Below are 19,239 nucleotides of genomic sequence, written 5' to 3'. Positions count from 1 at the left end.
TGATCTGGCACACTCTGTAGAACCCACTATGCAAATGACTCTCAAGAGACATTTCTTTATCAATCACCTTGACCAGCTAGTCTGGAATATGGTCCGACAGTGTGTTGTCGGTTCTAGAATAAAATCCCCAATCAGATGACTGCCACCTCTTGGACACCAACCCATTGGAACATATCCGATGCAGGTTCTGTCTGTAGACTTCACCCACATGCCCACCTCCTGTTCCCTCGGTCACCTCCTGAATAATTCCGTGCTTTGGTCTCCCTGTTTCTATAGGCAGTGACAACGACCCTGCTTTCATTGCCGATGTTGTCCAACAAACTGCTCAGGCTCTCCAAATTGAATAGAAATTATATGCTGCTTACCACCCCCCAGAGTTGAAAGGATGAACAGAACCCTTAAGACCCTTCTCACGAAATGAATTGAAGAAACTAATTTGTCCTGACCTGTCCTGCTGCCCTCTGTCCTATTTCAGATTAGATGCACCCCATCTAAACCCACTAAATTGTCCCCATTTGAGCTCATGTTCGGCCGGCCACTACCCATTGTGAACCCAGACCCTGGTTCCTTTGATACTCTGGGATCAGATATCCTCCAGAGTCAGGTCCAATCCTTAGCTAAGGCCCTTCAAGAGCTCCACAAATGGGTCCTGGAAAGGGCCCCACTACCGATAGCTACACAAGTTCATGGGTATATCCCTGGAAATACAGTATGGCTAAAACTTGGAAGTCAGTCCCCCTGAAACCTAAGTGGATAGGTCATTTTACTGTCCTAATTTCTTCTCTTACAGTTGTCAAGGTGTCCGGACATGAAACTTGGTTCCACTACAACACGGATCTTCAGCTGAAGCTTTCTAAGACTTCAAAAGTTCTGAATATTTACCACTGTACTTAGCAGGTGTTCTGAATATAATTCTTTATAAGTGTTTGAGTTTAATTGACTGCCTGTGGTTCACCACTGCCTTTAGCAAGTGTCTTGAGTATAACTGTTTGACGTTTTCAAAGTTGTGCCTGAAAGAAAAATGAGCTTCCTATGTTAGTATATATATATATATATATGATATTTGTGTTGCCCTCACTGCCTTATGCTTCTTTCTTCTGTAGTTCTTTCCTATTGTACTTAATAAGTGCCCCTAGCCTTTTGCCTGATGTTTGTTTGCATGAAGGAGTTAAGTACAGAAAGTGTCAAACATTTGAGGGTATTTTCTGTTTCCAACCTACTGGTGATGAAGTTTAAAAGTGGGCGGAAATCTGCATTGATAATGTTGAGGGTCCACTTATCAACCAGACTCTTATTGTACACCCCACTTGCCCGTGTCTTTGTATTGTGATACAGGTGTGTTATTTGATGTTTCTCAAGGTCATGGTACTACCCCTAATACAGTTTTGTGTGGCTCCCTAGATTGACAGCGTTATTATACCAAATGTGCTAAGTATATATGTCTGTATAACCTGATGCCTTTAAGAACTGCCCCTATGAGGAAACCTTCACTAATGGTGGAGCCTGTCCTGAGTGGGAATGTGTCTCGTGGGCCACCTACAATAATCCACACAAATATTCCCTTAATACCCCCTCTGCCTCCCTTACTATAGGTCCAAGCTCCGGCCCCTTGTGTACTACAGGTTATTGTAATCCCATGGTTTTCACTGACCCATATAACTGGAATGCCAATGTCCAAGTCCAGAAGGCCAAAGACCGTATGGCATTGTATATTGATGGTAAAAGGTGAGACCCAGGTACTGTTGTATATGTCCGAATTGTATTCCGCTCATGTGCTCCTGTCCATCACTCTGTGGTGTTTCCCCAGTTTTATGAAATTATGAAAGTAGATACTAATATCCTGTAATTACTAGAAATCTGTTTATACAGTTTGCTGAAACTATAGGTCAGACTCTTAATGTTAGCAATTGTTTTGTATGAGGAGGGACTGGTTTGGGAGAACAGTGGCTATGGGAGTCAAAGCAGCTGGACATGTTAACCCTGACTTCACAGACCCTCACTGTTACGTCAGGTCCACGACCTTCACGAAGGGCCTTGTGAACCTCCATTGTTGCTTCCCACTTTCTTTAGCGCCCTTCAGACACTGCTTAATGAAACTTCCTATGAATGATGGTCAGCTCCTGATAGTTGATATTGGCTCTGTGATCTGTTTGCCTACTCTTGGTTGCCTGCTAACTGGACTGGTACATGTGTGCTTTGCATGATCTGTCCCAGCTTCTTCCTGTTACCGCTGGCCGATGGTGAACACCTGGGATCCCCTGTATTCAACACCAGGGATCGCCAAAAGCGGTCTACTTCCACCAATTCCCTTAAAATAGGTGAATGGGTTAATGACTGTCCTGCAGAATGGATCATTGCTGTTTACGGACCTGCCACATGGACTGAAGATGGCACCTGGGGCTATCGGACCCCAATCTACATGCTGAACCACATTATTCGTCTACAAGCTGTACTCGAACTGATAACTAATGAGACCACCTGAGCGAATGCTGAAATGCACTGCTATCTATCAGAACTGCCTAGCTCTAGACAGAAGGTGGTGTCTGTGGTAAATTCAACCTCTCCAACTGCTGCCTTGAACTTGAGTAAAATGATTGAGGACGATGTGGATCGTATCACCAAACTGGCTCATGTTCCTGTCCAGACCTGACGTAGCCTTACTTCAGACTGGATCTCTGGTACCTTCGGCTCCTGGTTGCCCTCTGGTTCAGCACTGAAGACCATCTTGCTGGTTGCCGCCCTGTCTTCTCTGCTCCTTTGCTGCCTGCCCTGTGTGGTCCCTATAGCCATAAAGCTGCTCCACTGAACTATGGACTCTGCTGTCAACTGTTCCACTGCTGCAATGGCCCTTGCCCTCTCCCAGTATCATCCCTTACCTACTGGGAACCCCGACTTTCCTGACCCCTAACTTTATTTTGTCAGGCTTGGCTCATTAGGTACGCCAGCCTGAAAGGAGGAAATGTAGGGTCATGAAATGGTTAACTGTTGTTTAAAATATTGCTCTGGCCTACATAGCTGAAAACAGTGTACAATCTATTGACTTCATCTGCCTAAAATGTATGTCCCTGCCTTACCACATTGTAAGCTAAATAGATAAGAGTTTGAGCCATGATGTACCCTGCCCTTCTGTACATTTAACATTTAGAACAGTAAGAGTTAGATAAGTGACCTGCTAGTGTGAGCTTAGGACCAATAATAATTGTAGAAAAGTTATAGAAGTATCAAATGAAAATTGTAGTTTTTGCATATATTAGTTTGCGAAAAGGGCATAAAAGTCCGTGTATTTCCTGTTTCTGACACTCTAGTAGGCAGGCTATTAACTGCACTAGAGTCCGGTATACCGTAATAAATCTCTTGTACTTTCTTCACACCTCTAACTTTGTGTGTCCAAGTGACCTTTCAGTCGCACCCTTATTTTTTCAGTATCCACTCCTTTGACCTGGAACTCTCTTCCTTTATATTTAAGAGCAGAATGTAACTTGCAGAAATTTAAGAGCGGTTTAAAGTGTTTGCTCTTTAAGGATGCATATAATTGCTAATGAGTTATCTACCTACCTTAACAAATTCAACTGTTTTTTATTCCCATGCCATTAATTTCTTAACCATTTTTTAATTTTAATTCCCTTCTTCTATTGTATTTTCCTTTTATATATTCTTTCTATAAAATTGTATTTCCGCCCCTTTTCCTATTGTTTTAAAGATTTGAGTTTGTCTGTTTAGTCCTGGTTAGTCCAATAATTTAATATATATATGTTTTACATTGCAGACACGTCTGTCTTCCTGTAATTTTTAAATTTTGTTCAATGCTTTGTACTGCTGGATACTTTGAATAAACAATAAACAAACAAATAAAAACACATTGAAATACCCAAAACAGAAACTGACCACAAGGAAGATCCCTAGTATCAGCTCTCTGAAATAAAGTGTCTGATAGGGAAGATATAAATCTAAATAGCCCACAGAAAGAAATTGGCCAGAAAGGCACTGAGAGAAGAACAATGCGACTTCACTGAAAGAACCAACTGCTACATACCATAGAAACAGAAGTGTCTCAAAAATTGGATATTTTAACAATTAGAGAAAGTAAAAGGTCACAGAAAAACAGTGAGATTCAAAGAGATAGAAACTTTAGCACATTGGATATATTGCCAATATCACGTTAAATTAACTAAACAAGTATAGTGCTCCAAACACCAACATTGCTGTAGAAATTGATCATAGTTGAGCAAAGCCAGAAGAAATGGGCTCCTTGCTGTTTGTAGTGTGAAGGTCTTAGACTGCAGTACTTCATGTAGCAGTGGTAGGAGGGAACAGACTCAGCACTACTGAGTATTACCCTCTAGATTAGGGTTGTCCACAGTTGGACCTTGAGAGCTGCAATCCAGTCAGGTTTTCAGGATTTCCCCAATGAATTTGTATGCGATCTGTTTGCACACACTGCTTCTATTGTATGCAAATAGATCTCATGCATATTCATTTGGGAAATCCTGAAAACCCAATCTGGGGAGGGACGAGGTTGGACATCCCTGCTCTAGATATAGGAAATTTCCCAGTCTCAACTGGTTTCAGTGAAAACTGTATCAGGAGTAGCCCCCCATATAACAGACTATGAGCATCTTTACCTCAAGATCTCTTCCAGGGGTTGGGAAAGGGATGGACTATACAGCGCTGTTCTTCCTGTTCAATTAGAATAAATGTAGCTCAAGAACAATTGGAAATAGGTTAGGTGAAGGGCTGACAAAGATAATTTGTTAAGGAGCTACACTATATTACACCATCACTACCTGCTGAGACAGAGAATATACTGAGGATTCTAGGGGTGTATGATATACTTGGGGGCGAATCTCTACTTTCTTTATGTCTCCATCTGCTGGTCAACTGACATAATCCACACATCCTGGACTGATCCATGAGATGAAAGAAAAGCTCCTTTTGATACTTGCAATTCATCCCAACCATGGAAAAATATAGGCTTACCATTTCTACAACTCCTGGTCCCTAAATATTTCAAAATTATTTTTTCTCCACTTGAATGAAAATGCTTGCTTTAATCCATCCTCCTCATCTCCATTTAAATATAATGTTAAGACTTCCAACTTGTCATGACTAAACTTGAAACTAGATACACTGAATCTTCTTAATTCCTCAACCACAATCAGCATTATCAACCTGGGGTAAGATAAGGTACACAAAATATCTACACTCAAATTTTACCCCTATTCCCATTTTCTTCAGGGTGGCTAGTAACATAACATAACAATGTGCTTATTAACCGCGTAACCATAAGTTCAACGCGGTGTACAAAAGATTATTAACAGTGAACATAATCTAGGAAATAGAATAGATTAGTTAACCTAGATATTTAGAAAAGAGATAAGTTTTCAATTGCGTTCTAAAATGTGCATAAGAATGGGCTGTAAGCAACAATGATCAAAATTGTTTGTCGTAAGAAGCTGTCGTAAGAAGCTGCTGGAATGCTAAAGTGTGATTTACCACCTCAACCATTAAAAAAAAAAGAAGAAATTCTCAGCCCTCTTGTCCATTAGGCCAGATTCATCACTCTTCACTGTTCTTGGCATAAAGCCTACTTGGTCGTTACAGATTAACTTAGGTATGAAAGTGGGCAATCTTTTGGCAAGCACTTTTGTAAGAATCTTAAAATCTAAATTTAACAAAGATATCTGGTGATGTGAGCCACAGTGACTCAAATCCCACCCTAATTTTTGTATGTTTAAGTTTATTAGGTTCTTGATATCCTGTTTTTGCTAAGCACAGATCAAAGTAGTTTACAATCCCTGTCATCTTCGTCAACTCCCCTCGTCTCTTATTGAGTTAAATGGTTTAACTAAAATTGATATTAACTGTTTCATAATTTTATTTTATAAAATTGACATCTAGATCCATAAAGTCCTAGTGCTTTACCACTCTGTAACAGCCCACTCTACTTCCATTCACAAATCTCCTTATCCATAGCCATTGCCTCTTCCAGAGTCAGTTGCACTAGATCAGTGGTCTAAACTCAAACCCTTTGCAGGGCCACATTTTGGATTTGTAGGTACTTGGAGGGCCTCAGAAAAAAATGATTAATGTCTTATTAAAGAAATGACAATTTTGCATAAAGTAAAACTCTTTATAGTTTATAAATCTTTCCTTTTGGCTAAGTCTTAATAATAATATTTATAGCTAAAGAGACCTATGATCAAGAAACTGTTTTATTTTACTGGTGGGTCGCATGTGGCCCCTGGGCAGCAAGTTTGAGACCAGTGCACTAGATCGACTTCTGCAAAGTACTTTCCCATCTCCTTTACCTGAATCTGACATACTTCTCATAAAGCTTTTGATGTAAACTCTTAAAGCATTTCTGAACCTCCTAATTATCATCTTGAAGCTAATTTTTAAAGGGCCTTTTTCTGTCCCTTATGCATGAACAGGTCTTTGAAGACTACCTCAGTAATAAACATGCTGAAATAACAAAAATAAATTCTTCAAGTTTCATCATCATCTACCTTCATCAGGACTTTTCGAAGTCTTTCAAAGTACATGGGAAAGTCTGCCTCCACCTGCAGATCTTCAACTGCCAAAAAAGAGGCCAGAGACTGGATAATATCCCCTGCAAGGTCCATATCATCAGTGTTCACAGAAATCTAACAGAATATGAAATAAGATACCATACTTTAGCAGTTTTATCAATTTTTTCTGTCAAAATAAAGGGAGCAATATTTAACAGGACAAAGAGCATTAAGATTAATCTGAATAACTAGTTGAGATTTTCAGCAAGATTTGGCCAGATAAGTCTGCTGCTGTATACATCCAGTTAAAAGGCAGCCTGCTGGCATGACCAGGCTTATCATGCTTTAGCTCTTAAGTATAGAATACCAGTACTATCTGGCTAAAGTAAAATCACACCTCTACAATGCCTCTAGTGTGCTTATTTGTAACAACAATCATATTACTTGAATGTAGCAGATGTTGTTTGTGGACAGCAAGATACAAGTCCTCACAATACAGGTGACATCATCGACAAAACACAGCACAGAAAACTCCAGCTCAGAGTTTCTAGAAGCTATTGAGTGGGTTCAACACACTTGCACTATCTCCTAGCTGCTACTGTTGCATGGGACCGCTTGGACTGTTTCAGACCATTCTTAAAACTACAAGCTGCCTTCAAACAGAAAAAAAGGTAAAAAGAGAAGTAATAGCACTGCATTGACAGATACCAATATTATTTTTGGTAGCAACAACCCTTTTTAGTATTTTGGCGCTTTCTTTCTTTTTCTAGTAGGCAGCCTGGAACTGAGGTAGAGTTGGATCCTAATCTCCATTAAGATTCTTGAGGACTGAATGGTGTAAAAGTTCATACCTGAATTTCCAGCTGATCCTTACACTTCTTTTACTGTATAAACAAGGTTTATCTCTTCTCCTAAGGGGCGTCTTTTCCAGCGCGTGTGGGAGCCATTTTGGACTACTATGACTCCTTTGGCATGGAGTAGAACTGTGAATTCTTGAGGTTCTTTACTGTTTGTTGATTTCATTTGTTGAGTTCCACATTGTTAGTTTCTGTATCTGCTGATTGGAGAACTAGTGAGGGATGGTGGGAAAGGAATTTTCTTTGATGGGGATTGGTTATTTCTTATGTTGAAAATTTGAGCTTCCTTTATCTTTTAGTGTTTGCGGTACCTTTGCTGTATTGAGCTCAATAAAGATTATTTGACATAAACAAGAAGGTTATTGGAAGGAACCTGCTTTGTGAAGCAGTCTTTTGAAGTTTGTATTTAAATAAGAAAACATCTGGAACAGGGAGCAGTTGATCAAAGTTGATCTATTTATGGCCAGGTTCCTATTAGTCTGGGAATCATGTCCTTAACAGTCTGATGTCTCTCTAGCACTTATTTTCTAGATCAGTGTTTTTCAACCTTTTTTGGGCAAAGGCACACTTGTTTCATGAAAAAAATCACGAGGCACACCACCATTAGAAAATGTTAAAAAATTTAACTCTGTGCCTATATTAACTATATATAAAGTAATTCTCTTGAATAGGAATCAAATAAACACAAAGAAAGTATTTTATAATGCTGCCACCGCCAACAACACCATTGGCGGCGGTGGCACTCAAGTGGCTAAAGAGCCGCAGTTTGCCGGCCTAGGGACAACACTGGAGGGTGGCCAGCTGTGCACCCCCTTGGGACGTAAACCCGGGGTGGGGCAGACCGCCCCCCCACCCTGGTATGCCACTATCTATGACCCTATCTATCTCCCTCCCTATGACCAAAAATTCTCCTTTCTTCTATTCCCCGTGTACACAACCATCTCTTTCCCTCCCTTCCTCTCTCCGAAGTCCATGCCTTCTGTGTCCAAACACTCATTCCCTCCCTTCCTCTCTCCCAAGTCCATTTCTTCTGTGTCCAAAAACGCATTCCCTCCCCCACCTCAGCATCTCTTTCCCTCCCTTCCTCTCTCCCAAGTCCATTTCTTCTGTGTCCAAAAACGCATTCCCTCCCCCACCTCAGCATCTCTTTCCCTCCCTTCCTCTCTCCCAAGTCCATTTCTTCTGTGTCCAAAAACGCATTCCCTCCCCCACCTCAGCATCTCTTTCCCTCCCTTCCTCTCTCCCAAGTCCATGCCTTCTGTGTCCAAAAACCCATTCCCTCCCCCACCTCAGCATCTCTTTCCCTCTCTTCCTCTTTCCCAAGTTCATGCCTTGTGTCCAAAGCGCACTCCCTCCCCCCTTTTGTGTTCCGTGTTTGCCTCCCAGCCCATCTTTGCAACTTTCTCAGCAAAACGAAGCTCAAGCCGCGAGGCTTGTCTTCTGCTTCCTGCCTGCCCTGCCGCGCACAAATAGCCGAACGGAAGTATTCTCCGACGTCAGCGCTGACGTCGGAGGGCAGGCTTTGCTTAAGCCCTCCCTCCGACGTCAGCGTTGACATCGGGGAACGCTTGCGATCGGCTATATGTTAGCTGCAGGGCAGGCAGGAACAGAAGACGAGCCTCGCGGCTCGAGATGTATTGAACTCCGCGGGTCCCCCGTCCAGCTCTCTCCTGTCCACGTGGGGCGGACCGCCCCTCTCCCTAAACTGGTGGTACTGCCCTGATGGCGGCCCTGACCGTACGGCACACCAGGCAACATCTCGCGGCACACTAGTGTGCCGCGGAACAGCGGTTGAAAAACACTGTTCTAGATTACATTATATTTGTTTAAAACCTACAACATTAAGTTCAGTGCGGCTACCAAAAGAAGAACTAGAAATTCTAGGAGCTTGACAATGAGTGAAACAAAATAGGAATCTTTTAGAGTTCAATAAAGTTTATTAGTTTTTAATCAAAGGTAATACTAACATAAAAATTATCAACAGGATAATCAACAAACAATTAACCAATGTCTGTATATAAGCAATATGAAGAGGAGACAGATCATACACAAATAATGCCAGATCAAAGAAAAAACAAATATTGGTTCATTCAGGATTGAATATAATGTACATATCTTAACTAACAGAGGGAGAGCAAAATTGAGATCTATAGCATTACCGTATTTTCACGTAGATAACGCGCACCTGTGTAAAACGCGCACACGGGTATAGCGCGCGAAAAACACAAATTTATGTACAGAAATTTTTATATACCGCGCACACCCGTATACCGCGCATGCTGCCCGACTCTCCCGTCGCCGCCCGACTCTCCTATCGCCCGCCCCGACTCTCCTTTCGCCCGCCCCGACTCTCCTCTCCCCCTTGAAGTCCTGTCCCCACCCTGAAAGCCTGATGCCCCCCCGACGTTTGATTCACCCCCTCCCCCACAGGACCGCTCGCACGCACCCGCACCCCGAAGGACCGCTCGCACGCACTCCCACCCACACCCGCACCCCCACCCTGAAGGACCGCTCGCATCCCAACAGCCTCCCGACCCCCCCATCATGTAGAAGCTCCTGCTGCTTCCTCTTGGCGGTCCCGACTCCCCGACACGATCGGGGCAAAAGGGAGCCCAAGCCCTCTTGCCCCGCCGACTCCCCAACTCCCCGACAATATCGAGCCAGGAGGGAGCCCAAGTCCTCCTGGCCCTAGCGACCCCCCCCCCCGCTAGTTGTTCGGGCCAGGAGGGAGCCCAAGTCCTCCTGGCCCTGGCGACCCCCCCCCCGCTAGTTGTTCGGGCCAGGAGGGAGCCCAAGTCCTCTTGGCCCTGGCGACCCCCCCCCGCTAGTTGTTCGGGCCAGGAGGGAGCCCAAACCCTCCTGGCCACGGCGACCCCCTATCCCCACCCTGCACTACATTATGGGCAGGAGGGATCCCAGGCCCTCCTGCCCTCGACGCCCTCCTGCCCCCTCCCCCCAACGACCCCCCCCCCCAAAAAAAACCTCCGACCGCCCCCCAGCCGACCCGCAACCCCCCTGGCCGACCCCCACAACACCCCCATCCCCGTACCTTTGTGTAGTTGGACAGACAGACGGGAGCCAAACCCGCCTGTGCGGCAGGGAGCCAACGACTGAATGAGGCCAGATTGGCCCATCCGTCCCAAAGCTCCGCCTACTGGTGGGGCCTAAGGCGCCTGGGCCAATCAGAATAGGCCTGGGAGCCTTAGGTCCCTCCTGGGGGCGGGGCCTTGGGCACATGGTCGGGTTGGGCCCATGTGCCTCAGGCCCCGCCCCCAGGCCTAAGGCTCCCGGGCCTATTCTGATTGGCCCAGGTGCCTTAGGCCCCACCAGTAGGCGGAGCTTTGGGACGGATGGGCCAATCCGGCCTCATTCCGTCATTGGCTGCCTGCCGGACAGGCGAGTTTGACTCCCGTCTGTCCGGCCAACTACACAAAGGTACGGGGAAGGGGGGTGGGGGTGTCGTGGGGGTCGGCCAGGGGGGTCGCGGGTCGGCTGGGGGGGGCAGTCGGAGGTTCTTGGAGGGGGCGGTCATTGGGGGGAGGGGGGTTTGCGTCGAGGGCAGGAGGGCCTGGGATCCCTCCTACCCGTATTGTAGTGCGGGGTGGGAGTAGGGGGTCGCCGTGGCCAGGAGGGTTTGGGCTCCCTCCTGGCCCGAACAACTAGCGGGGGGGGGGGTCGCCAGGGCCAGGAGGACTTGGGCTCCCTCCTGGCCCGATATTGTCGGGAATTGGGGAGTCGGCGGGGCAAGAGGGCTTGGGCTCCCTTTTGCCCCGATCGTGTCGGGGAGTCGGGGGGGGGGCAAGAGTGCTTGAGCTCCCTCTTGCCCCGATTGTGTCAGGGGTGCCGCGGTTGGCTGGGGCAAGAGGGCTTGAGCTCCCTCTTGCCCTGATCGTGTCGGGACCGCCAAGAGGAAACAGCAGGACACCGGTAGGAGCTTCTACATGATGGGGGGTGGGGTCGGGAGACTGTGGGGGTGCGAGCGGTCCTTCAGGGTGGGGGTGCGGGTGGGAGTGTGTGCGAGCGGTCCTGCGGGGGGGTGAATCGGACGTCCGGGGGGGGAACTATGTAAAAAAAATTTTGTACAACGCGCTCACGCGTATAACGCGCAAGGGTATGCGCGGTACGTAAAAACCACGTATAACGCGCGCGTTATATGCGAGAAAATACGGTAATCAGTTTTAGAGCAATAATGTAAGACCGGGTCCCAGATAGTATGGAACTGGTGTAAAGAGTCCATTTTCTGCGCAAAAAGGGATTCATATTTAACAATAACATTTAGATGTGACCACCACGCTGCATGTGATACTTCGGCAAAGTTCTTCCAATTGGAGAAGATGATCCGAAGAGCGAGCTACAGTAGTGCACGCTTTAATAAACTCTGAGGATCAGCAGGGGAAGAACGAGATGCAGGAGTACCAATAATAAGTGAGGTATAGGAAAACATCTCCTTAATTTGGAGCATCTTACATATATCTGACCATATCAGTTTCCAAAAAGTTGTGAGCATTGGGCAGTCAAAAATCATATGACGCAAGGTACCTTCATGTAAGTTACAGGACCAGCACAATTTAGATTTAGATGGGTCCATTTTAGCCAGTCTACATGGGGTCCAGTATGCTCTATGCAGTAGGAAGTAAGCAGATTGGAGCATAGATGAGGAATGTAGGGCCTTACTAGCTGAAATCCATACATTTGTCCATTCATCCTCCGTCAAGTTGGTGGAGAGCTCTCTATGCCATGTTTCTCTGGTAGGTATGTAAGGGGTATATTTATAATGTTGAATTAATTTATACCATTTAGAAGCTGCTCTACCAGAAGCTGCAATAGAAACACAGGACACTACATAAGAAGGTAATTCTGTAGTGTATGCAGAAGTAGACATTGCCTTTTTAATACAATGAGTTAATTGGAGCCATCGGAAGAATTGAGAAGGTGGCAAGTTGTGGGTTCTGCATATATCCCCAAAGGAAAACCATATCACACCATCATGTAACTGGGAAATACACCATATCCCTCGTTCCTGCCAAAGTTTCAAAGACACCATGGTATGTTGGATTTTTATATTTGGATTATTCCAAATCGGAGCAGAGAGGGATGCTGCCCATTTAGTCTCTGTTAGACTGTCATAAGATCTGATTGCAGAAAGTGTGGAGTGTATTACTGGATGCCGTTCTAGTGTCATGAGACCATGCATGGCCGGGGCATGTTTGAAAAATGAGGAGTCACCATTCGATTCTAAGGATATCCACAATGGCAGAGTATCATATTGAGAAGAATCGTTCCATCGCATACCTTGTCGTAAAAGAAAGGCCAGGTGGTAATCATAGACACTAGGAAAATTTACTCCCCCGTTTTGTTTAGTGCATTTAAGCTTACGGATACTAATTTGAGGGGGTTTTACCATTCCAAAGGAAAGAGACTAGTGTGCTTTCTAATTTTTTATAGTGTACTTTCGGCAGTAAGCAAGGGAGCATAGATAAGGTATAATTAATAATTGGGGTAAGCATCATCTTAATGGTGTCTAGGCGGCCCCACCAAGTGAGTTTGAGGGGTGACCACTGAGATATAAGAGTATTAAGTTTAGAAAGTAAGTGTTCCAGGTTGTAAGTTAAGGTGTCCTCAACAGTTGGGCCGAAGTATATACCCAGGTACTTAAGTTTAATGGGGGACCAGAGGAATCCGTAATTAGCAATAGCATCTTTAGTGTCAGGGCAATTAATTGGCATAATCTCAGGCTTGGTTTGATTAAGCTTGTATCCCGATATAGTCGAGTAGGATGTGATCAAATCCAGAACATGAGAGATAGACGAGGGGGTCGTATATAGTAGGACGTCATCCGCGTAAGCAGATAACTTAACGTGAGCATAAGGTGTTTGTAGTCCTCTAATGTTGGGATTTGAACGAATTGCTGTTAGAAATGGTTCAAGGGCAATGTTGAATAATAGGGGGACAGCGGACAACCTTACCTAGTTCCCCTGGAAGGGTGAAATGGGGCACAATAAAGATCATTAATGTATAATTTAGTGGTGGGTGCAGAATACAAAAGTCTAATCAGTGTGATGAAAGGAGGTGGAAAGCCATACCATTGTAAGACCTGAAAGATGTAACTCCATTCTATACGATCAAAGGCTTTTTCAGCGTCCAAACCCATGAGTAACAGAGGGTCTGGTATGTCCCTGGCCATGCAGAGGACATCTGTCAATAATCTGGTATTATCGCTAGATAGTCGTCCTGGCATAAACCCTGTTTGATCTGGGGATATTATAAGCTGCAGGCTAGGAAGTAATCTATTGGCAATGATTTTAGCGAAAATTTTGGCATCAGTGCTAATTAGAGATAATGGTCTATAGTTCGTCACTTGTAAAGGGGATTTGGCCGGCTTGGGTAGCACTATTATAGTCGCCTCCGTAAATGTTCCCGACACTGTGCCCGATTGAATAATAGAAGTAAAGAAGGAATGAATAGGACTGATTAATTGAGGGAGAAATGTCTGATAAAATTCTGCTATAAGCCCGTCCAGGCCAGGGGCCTTATGTTTGGCCAGTTGACTAATAGCTAGTTCAATGTCATCATGTGATATGGGAGAAGAGAGTTCATGCTGAGATGAAGACGAAATCTGTGTGTGAGGAAGAGAGTTTAAGAATTTACATATGGAAGATGGGTCACAAGCTTCTGATGAGTAAAGAGAAGAGTAAAAGGCATGGAAGTGGGACACAATGTCCTCAGATTTAGTTAACGTGTGGGTATTGTCAGTAATGAGGGCCGCAACATAAGTTTTGGTTTGTCTTCCTTTCAGATATTTTGCCAGTTGGTGCCCACAGCGATTATTTTCTGCATAGTACGAGGCATTTTGGAGTAAGAGTGAATGCGAGGCTGTTTTGCTTAAAAGTAAATTATATTCCACCCTAAGAGCCCGAAGGCGTAGTAAGGCAGCAAAGTCATGAGGATGAGCCACATGGTAATCTTCAGTCGATTTAATCTGCCTTTCCAAGTCTTCAGTTATTTTCAGGCGTTCACGCTTCAGGAAAGCTGCCTTCGATATTATTTCTCCCCTAATATACGCCTTAAAGGAATCCCAAAGGTTCACCCAGTTAGTAGAGGAGGGAGTGTTAAGAATGAAAAAATCTTTGATAGCCGATGATATATAGTCCAAAAAGGTGTTATCTTGTAGGAGTGAGTTATTAAATCTCCATTGTTTACATAATATAGGCTTGGATATATGTTTAAAATATAAAAGAATTGCAGCATGGTCGGAAACAGCAATTTCTCTAATAGAGGCAGTGGAGAGATAAGTAGACAGTGCAGAGCTGATCAGTAAATAATCTATGCATGAATAAGTTGAATGTGGAGGTGAATAATACGTAAATTTACGGTCTTCAGGATGGGTAATCCTCCAAGGGTTAATTAAATCAAATTGTGAGATCAATCCATGCAATTTGTGCCATGAGTGAGAGGGTTTATATCGGGCATTGTATTGGCGATCGCAAGTAGGATCTAATATAAGGTTAAAATCTCCCCCTACAATAAGCAGGTCATCAGATGAGGCAGAAAGTTGTTCGGCCAAATCATCAAAGAAGGTGAGCATATCTACATTGGGGGCATAAACAGCAAGGCACGTAAGGGACAAATCATTTAACTCTAAGCGTGCTACTATCCATCTGCCAATAACATCAGTGGAGTGAGAGAGTAATTTAAGGTCTTGTCTACGCCTAATAATCATCATGACTCCATTCTTTTTTTCATGAGCAGGTGAATATAGAGGTGGTATAGCCCAGGGGAATTGGAGTTTAGCTGAGTCTTGCATTTAGATGAATTTCCTGTAGCAGAGCTATATCGGGCTGTAATCGAGAGATATAATCACATATTTTTTGTTGTTTAACTGGGTTATTAAATCCCTTCACATTTAGGGCACATAGAGTTAATGTCATAGTAGGTCAAAGGTAATAATGGTATAATTCACATGCATGCATCTGGGCCATATATAGGTCACTATACACACTCATCAAACAAATAATAATGTCATAAACTGAAGTATTTCGGGGAGAGAGAGGTGGTATTTCACTCCAGTAATATGGAACAGAGTATGTCAGCATAAAAAGAATACATGTCCTGATATCCCATAAATAATAACACAGACAATCCAGATAGAAATGTGGCAAGCAGCGCAGATGATCATAATACTATAGCAGCAAAATCTATCAGTCTTAAAGTAACCAAGGTAAGATGAGGCTAAGAACCAAAAAAGGGACCAAAATGCAGAATAATACAGCATATCATAAGAAATATTGGGTATACTTGCACAAAAAGAAAGAGAAAACATTATTGTATTCATAAAAGAAATGAACTGAAAAAGATTTGTCTCAGAACAAGTTGCATGAATAACACAAACAAAGGAGCCTAAAGTAGTATAGGGATAGTGAGGCCACATAGGCAGATAGAGGGCAGCTCAACGCAGACTAGAAAGACTACAAGTGTTCCCTCGGAAGAGGGAAGATATCTAAAAAGATCAAGACAAATGTATAATATAACAGTAATCATAACAGCAACAGATAAGATGAATCAGTAAACGATCATACGTATATGAACACCACTAATGTGCGCAAAATCTGCAATTAGATATAGAAACATCTTATTTCAGAGAGCTTTTGAAAGAAATCATAACAAAATCATAAGTTTCAAGTGGCATCAATAGTGCTCGGTGCCTGAGCTTCCAGAAAATCAGCCAGCTCATGAGGATGATGAAAGTTCTTTGTGGTGTTGTTAACAGTGACCCGTAGAGTGGCCGGGTAAAACATGCCATACTTCGCCCCGATGTGCTTAAGCTTGGGTCTATATTCCAAGAGCTGCTTCCTTCGCTTGGCTGTCTGTTTGGAGAGATCAGGGACGATGAGGATGTTATGACCCTCAAACTTAAGAGGGTGATGAAGCTTAGCTTGGCGCATGATCTCCATTACTTGTGAATATCTTAATAACCGGGCTATAATGGGCCTCGGGTATTTCGCGTGCACATCAAGCACGTGCGGCGGAGAGCGGTGAGCTCGATCGATTTCCAGTTCAAATTTAAAGTTGATGTTTAACAGTTTGGGCAGCAGCATTTGCAGGAATGCAATAGGGTCTTTGCCTTCTCTCGCCTCCGGGATCCCCAGAACTCGCAACTTGTTCCTATGAGAGCGGTTCTGGGCGTCTTCGAGCTCCTGCTCCAAGATGGCGACTTTTTTGAACTGGCGCTGTAACGCTTTAATATTGGATTCGTTCATTTCCATTTTTTGTTCCGCTGTGTCGAGTCTAGAGCGACAAACCGCCATCTCCACTGTGAGGGAAGCCAGCTCGGTCTTGATGTCTTCGGTATTTTGATTAGTGGCGGCCAGAAGATCTCGCATGGATCGTAGTTCCGCCATAACTATTTGAAGGGAGTCAGTCTCCTCTTTAGCGGCAGAATTTTTCTGCAGAGAAATCGGTTCTACGTTCTTGCGCTTGCCGGTTTTGGTTGTTGACATTGTTATGTAAGTGCTCACCTAGCAATCATGAGTATACCTTCCGAGGGGGAAGTAGATAGAATCTTTTTAGTAAGCCAGACTGCGGAGCACTTTCTCTATGCTGCCATTTACTGTGGTGCTCACTAGCGCCCCCCAATAGGCATCTTTTAGTCTTTACAAATATCTGAAGCAAAATTGTTTTCAATTGCTTGCAAAATAGTTTATAATGAGAAAGCACTCTTTTTGGGGTGGATAAAACATTCTACCACTTCACAGTCTGATGTGCTCATGATAAAGACTGTACAGATTTGTATACTACTTTTTCTGAAGTTGGAACATACGAGTTCTAAATGATGTCTTAAGGTACATTCACAATTCCTGGCAGGAAGATTAATAAAATTATAAATGTAATTTGGGCTTGACTCTGCAATATAGCTTAGTTACTCACCTGTAGAGGGTGTTATCTGAAGTCAGCAGGCAGATATTCTCATGTGGATGACATCATATACGGAACCTGGTACGGACAGTACAAAAGTGTACTGTCACTTAAAAAAAATCTTGAGACTGCCCATACTGCGCATGCACCAGTGCCTTCCTGCCTGATGTTGGCTCGTGGTACTATCAGTTCATAGGAAAGCTAAGAAGTCAATTAGGGGATGTGGGAGGGTTATGAGAATATCTGCCTGCTGTCTTCAGATAACACCCACTACAGATGACTTCAGATAACACCCACTATGCTTTATCCAAGGACAAACAGGCAGCATATTCTCACATGTGGGACTCCCTAGCTGCCAGGATCATGCCTCTGAGAAGAGGGTTATTAACAACTAATATCAGCCTGGAGAAACCAAAAGGGATGGAAGGAAGTTGTCATCTAAGTAGAAAATATATTTTGCAAAACTGGCCAAACCAACTAGCCTGTCTGGAATTTATTTATTAAGACACTTGTAGCCTGCATATCAACCATCTATGCGGATAACAACGATACATACATAATTAAAACAAAGCATTACATACATAATCAAACAAAATATAGCAGATTATTAAAACAGCATACAATAAACAACTTACACATGTGCCTTAAAATAAAAAGCCAAGCAATTACAAATTACAAAGTAACCAAATTTGAAAATCAAGTTAAAAAAAAGGGCTTTCAAACTTTTCTGAAATGGCATAAAATCAAAGGCCAGATGGATAGAATCTGGAACCGAGTTCCATAGTAAAGATCTGGCTACTTGGAACATCTGTGATCGATTTGCAACTTTCAAGACAGAACATAGAGGGATGTGAATGTACTGTATGAATTGAGGATCAGATGGCTGCTTTACAGATAGCCTTAATGGGAGTGGAACGTAGATGAGCTACTGAAGTTGCCACTGTTTAAACCTTATGTGTGGTGGTGACACGGTTTTCAAGTGTCAGCCCAGCTCCAGCATAGCAAAAAGAGATATAGTCCACCAGCCATGTTGAGATGGTTCTTTTGGTGCCTGGAGCTCCATGTCTGTTAAGACAGAATGACGGGAACAGCTGAGCAGAAGTTCTGTGATGTTTGGTCTGATCCCAGTAATAAGCTAAAGCATATTTACAGTACAAGGTGTGGAGTGCAGCTTCACCAGGATGAGAATGTGGTCTTGGAGAAAACACAGAAAGGACTATAGACTGGTTGAGGTGAAATTCCAAGATGACCTTCAAAAGGAACTTGGGACGAGTGCGAAGAACCACTCTATTGTGTTAGAATGGTGTATAAGGGGGATCTGACACAAACGCTTAAAGCTCACTCACTCAGCTTTCAAATGTGAGAGATGTAAGAAATAATACTTTCCAAGTAAGATGTTTAAGAGATGAAGAACCAAGAGGTTCAAAGGCAGGCTTCATCAGAGTGGAAAGGATAGCATTGAGATCCCAAGCCACAGGACTTTCTATTCAATGATGTGTATGACTAGAAACTAAGATGCTTGCTAAACTCTAAATTAGTACAGTAGAAAGATGGTTGCTCTCTGATAAATTTAAGATTTTCACCTTTCTCTTCCCCATTTTTCCTTTTGTATTTTCCCTTCCCCTTCTTTCCTATCAAGACTATGTAGTTCATCCTCGGCTCCCTTCAATTACTTACCTATAAATTACTTCAATTACTTACCTATAAATTGTTGTTATGTATTGTTTTTGTAAAATAAGTAATTTTAACTCCCCCCCCTTTTTTTAAATTGTACACCGCTCAGATATGGTATGATAAAGGTCTTTCATGAATTTGGAAGCCAGAGGATGTACAGCTAAAGGCTATTTATCCAGAAGTGTATTGAAAGCCCTTATAGCACTGAGATGAACTCTATCTGAAGTAGTTTTGAGACCAGAGTTAGAGAGGTGTAGAAGACAGTCCAGCACAGATGGGAGGACAAG

At 43.5% G+C, this 19,239-nt stretch overlaps 1 protein-coding gene across 6 annotated transcripts in view; it reads right to left on the bottom strand.

Moving 5' to 3' along the window:
* The window catches only part of BBS2 (Bardet-Biedl syndrome 2), an 876,805-nt gene that overhangs the window by 174,626 nt on the left and 682,940 nt on the right, over positions 1 to 19,239 (bottom strand). For 5 of the 6 annotated variants that reach the window (XM_033940623.1, XM_033940622.1, XM_033940625.1 and 2 more), the window contains one exon: positions 6,507 to 6,644. The exons of the other annotated variant lie outside the window; for it this stretch is intronic. In XM_033940623.1, coding sequence (XP_033796514.1) covers positions 6,507 to 6,644 — 138 coding nt within the window. The remainder of the gene's footprint in view (positions 1 to 6,506; positions 6,645 to 19,239) is intronic. 6 annotated transcript variants of the gene reach the window in all.

The sequence above is a fragment of the Geotrypetes seraphini genome, chromosome 4, assembly GCF_902459505.1.
Source record: "Geotrypetes seraphini chromosome 4, aGeoSer1.1, whole genome shotgun sequence".
In the NCBI taxonomy this organism is placed as follows: Eukaryota; Metazoa; Chordata; class Amphibia; order Gymnophiona; family Dermophiidae; genus Geotrypetes; species Geotrypetes seraphini.
This window is presented reverse-complemented; position numbering and strand designations above follow the sequence as displayed.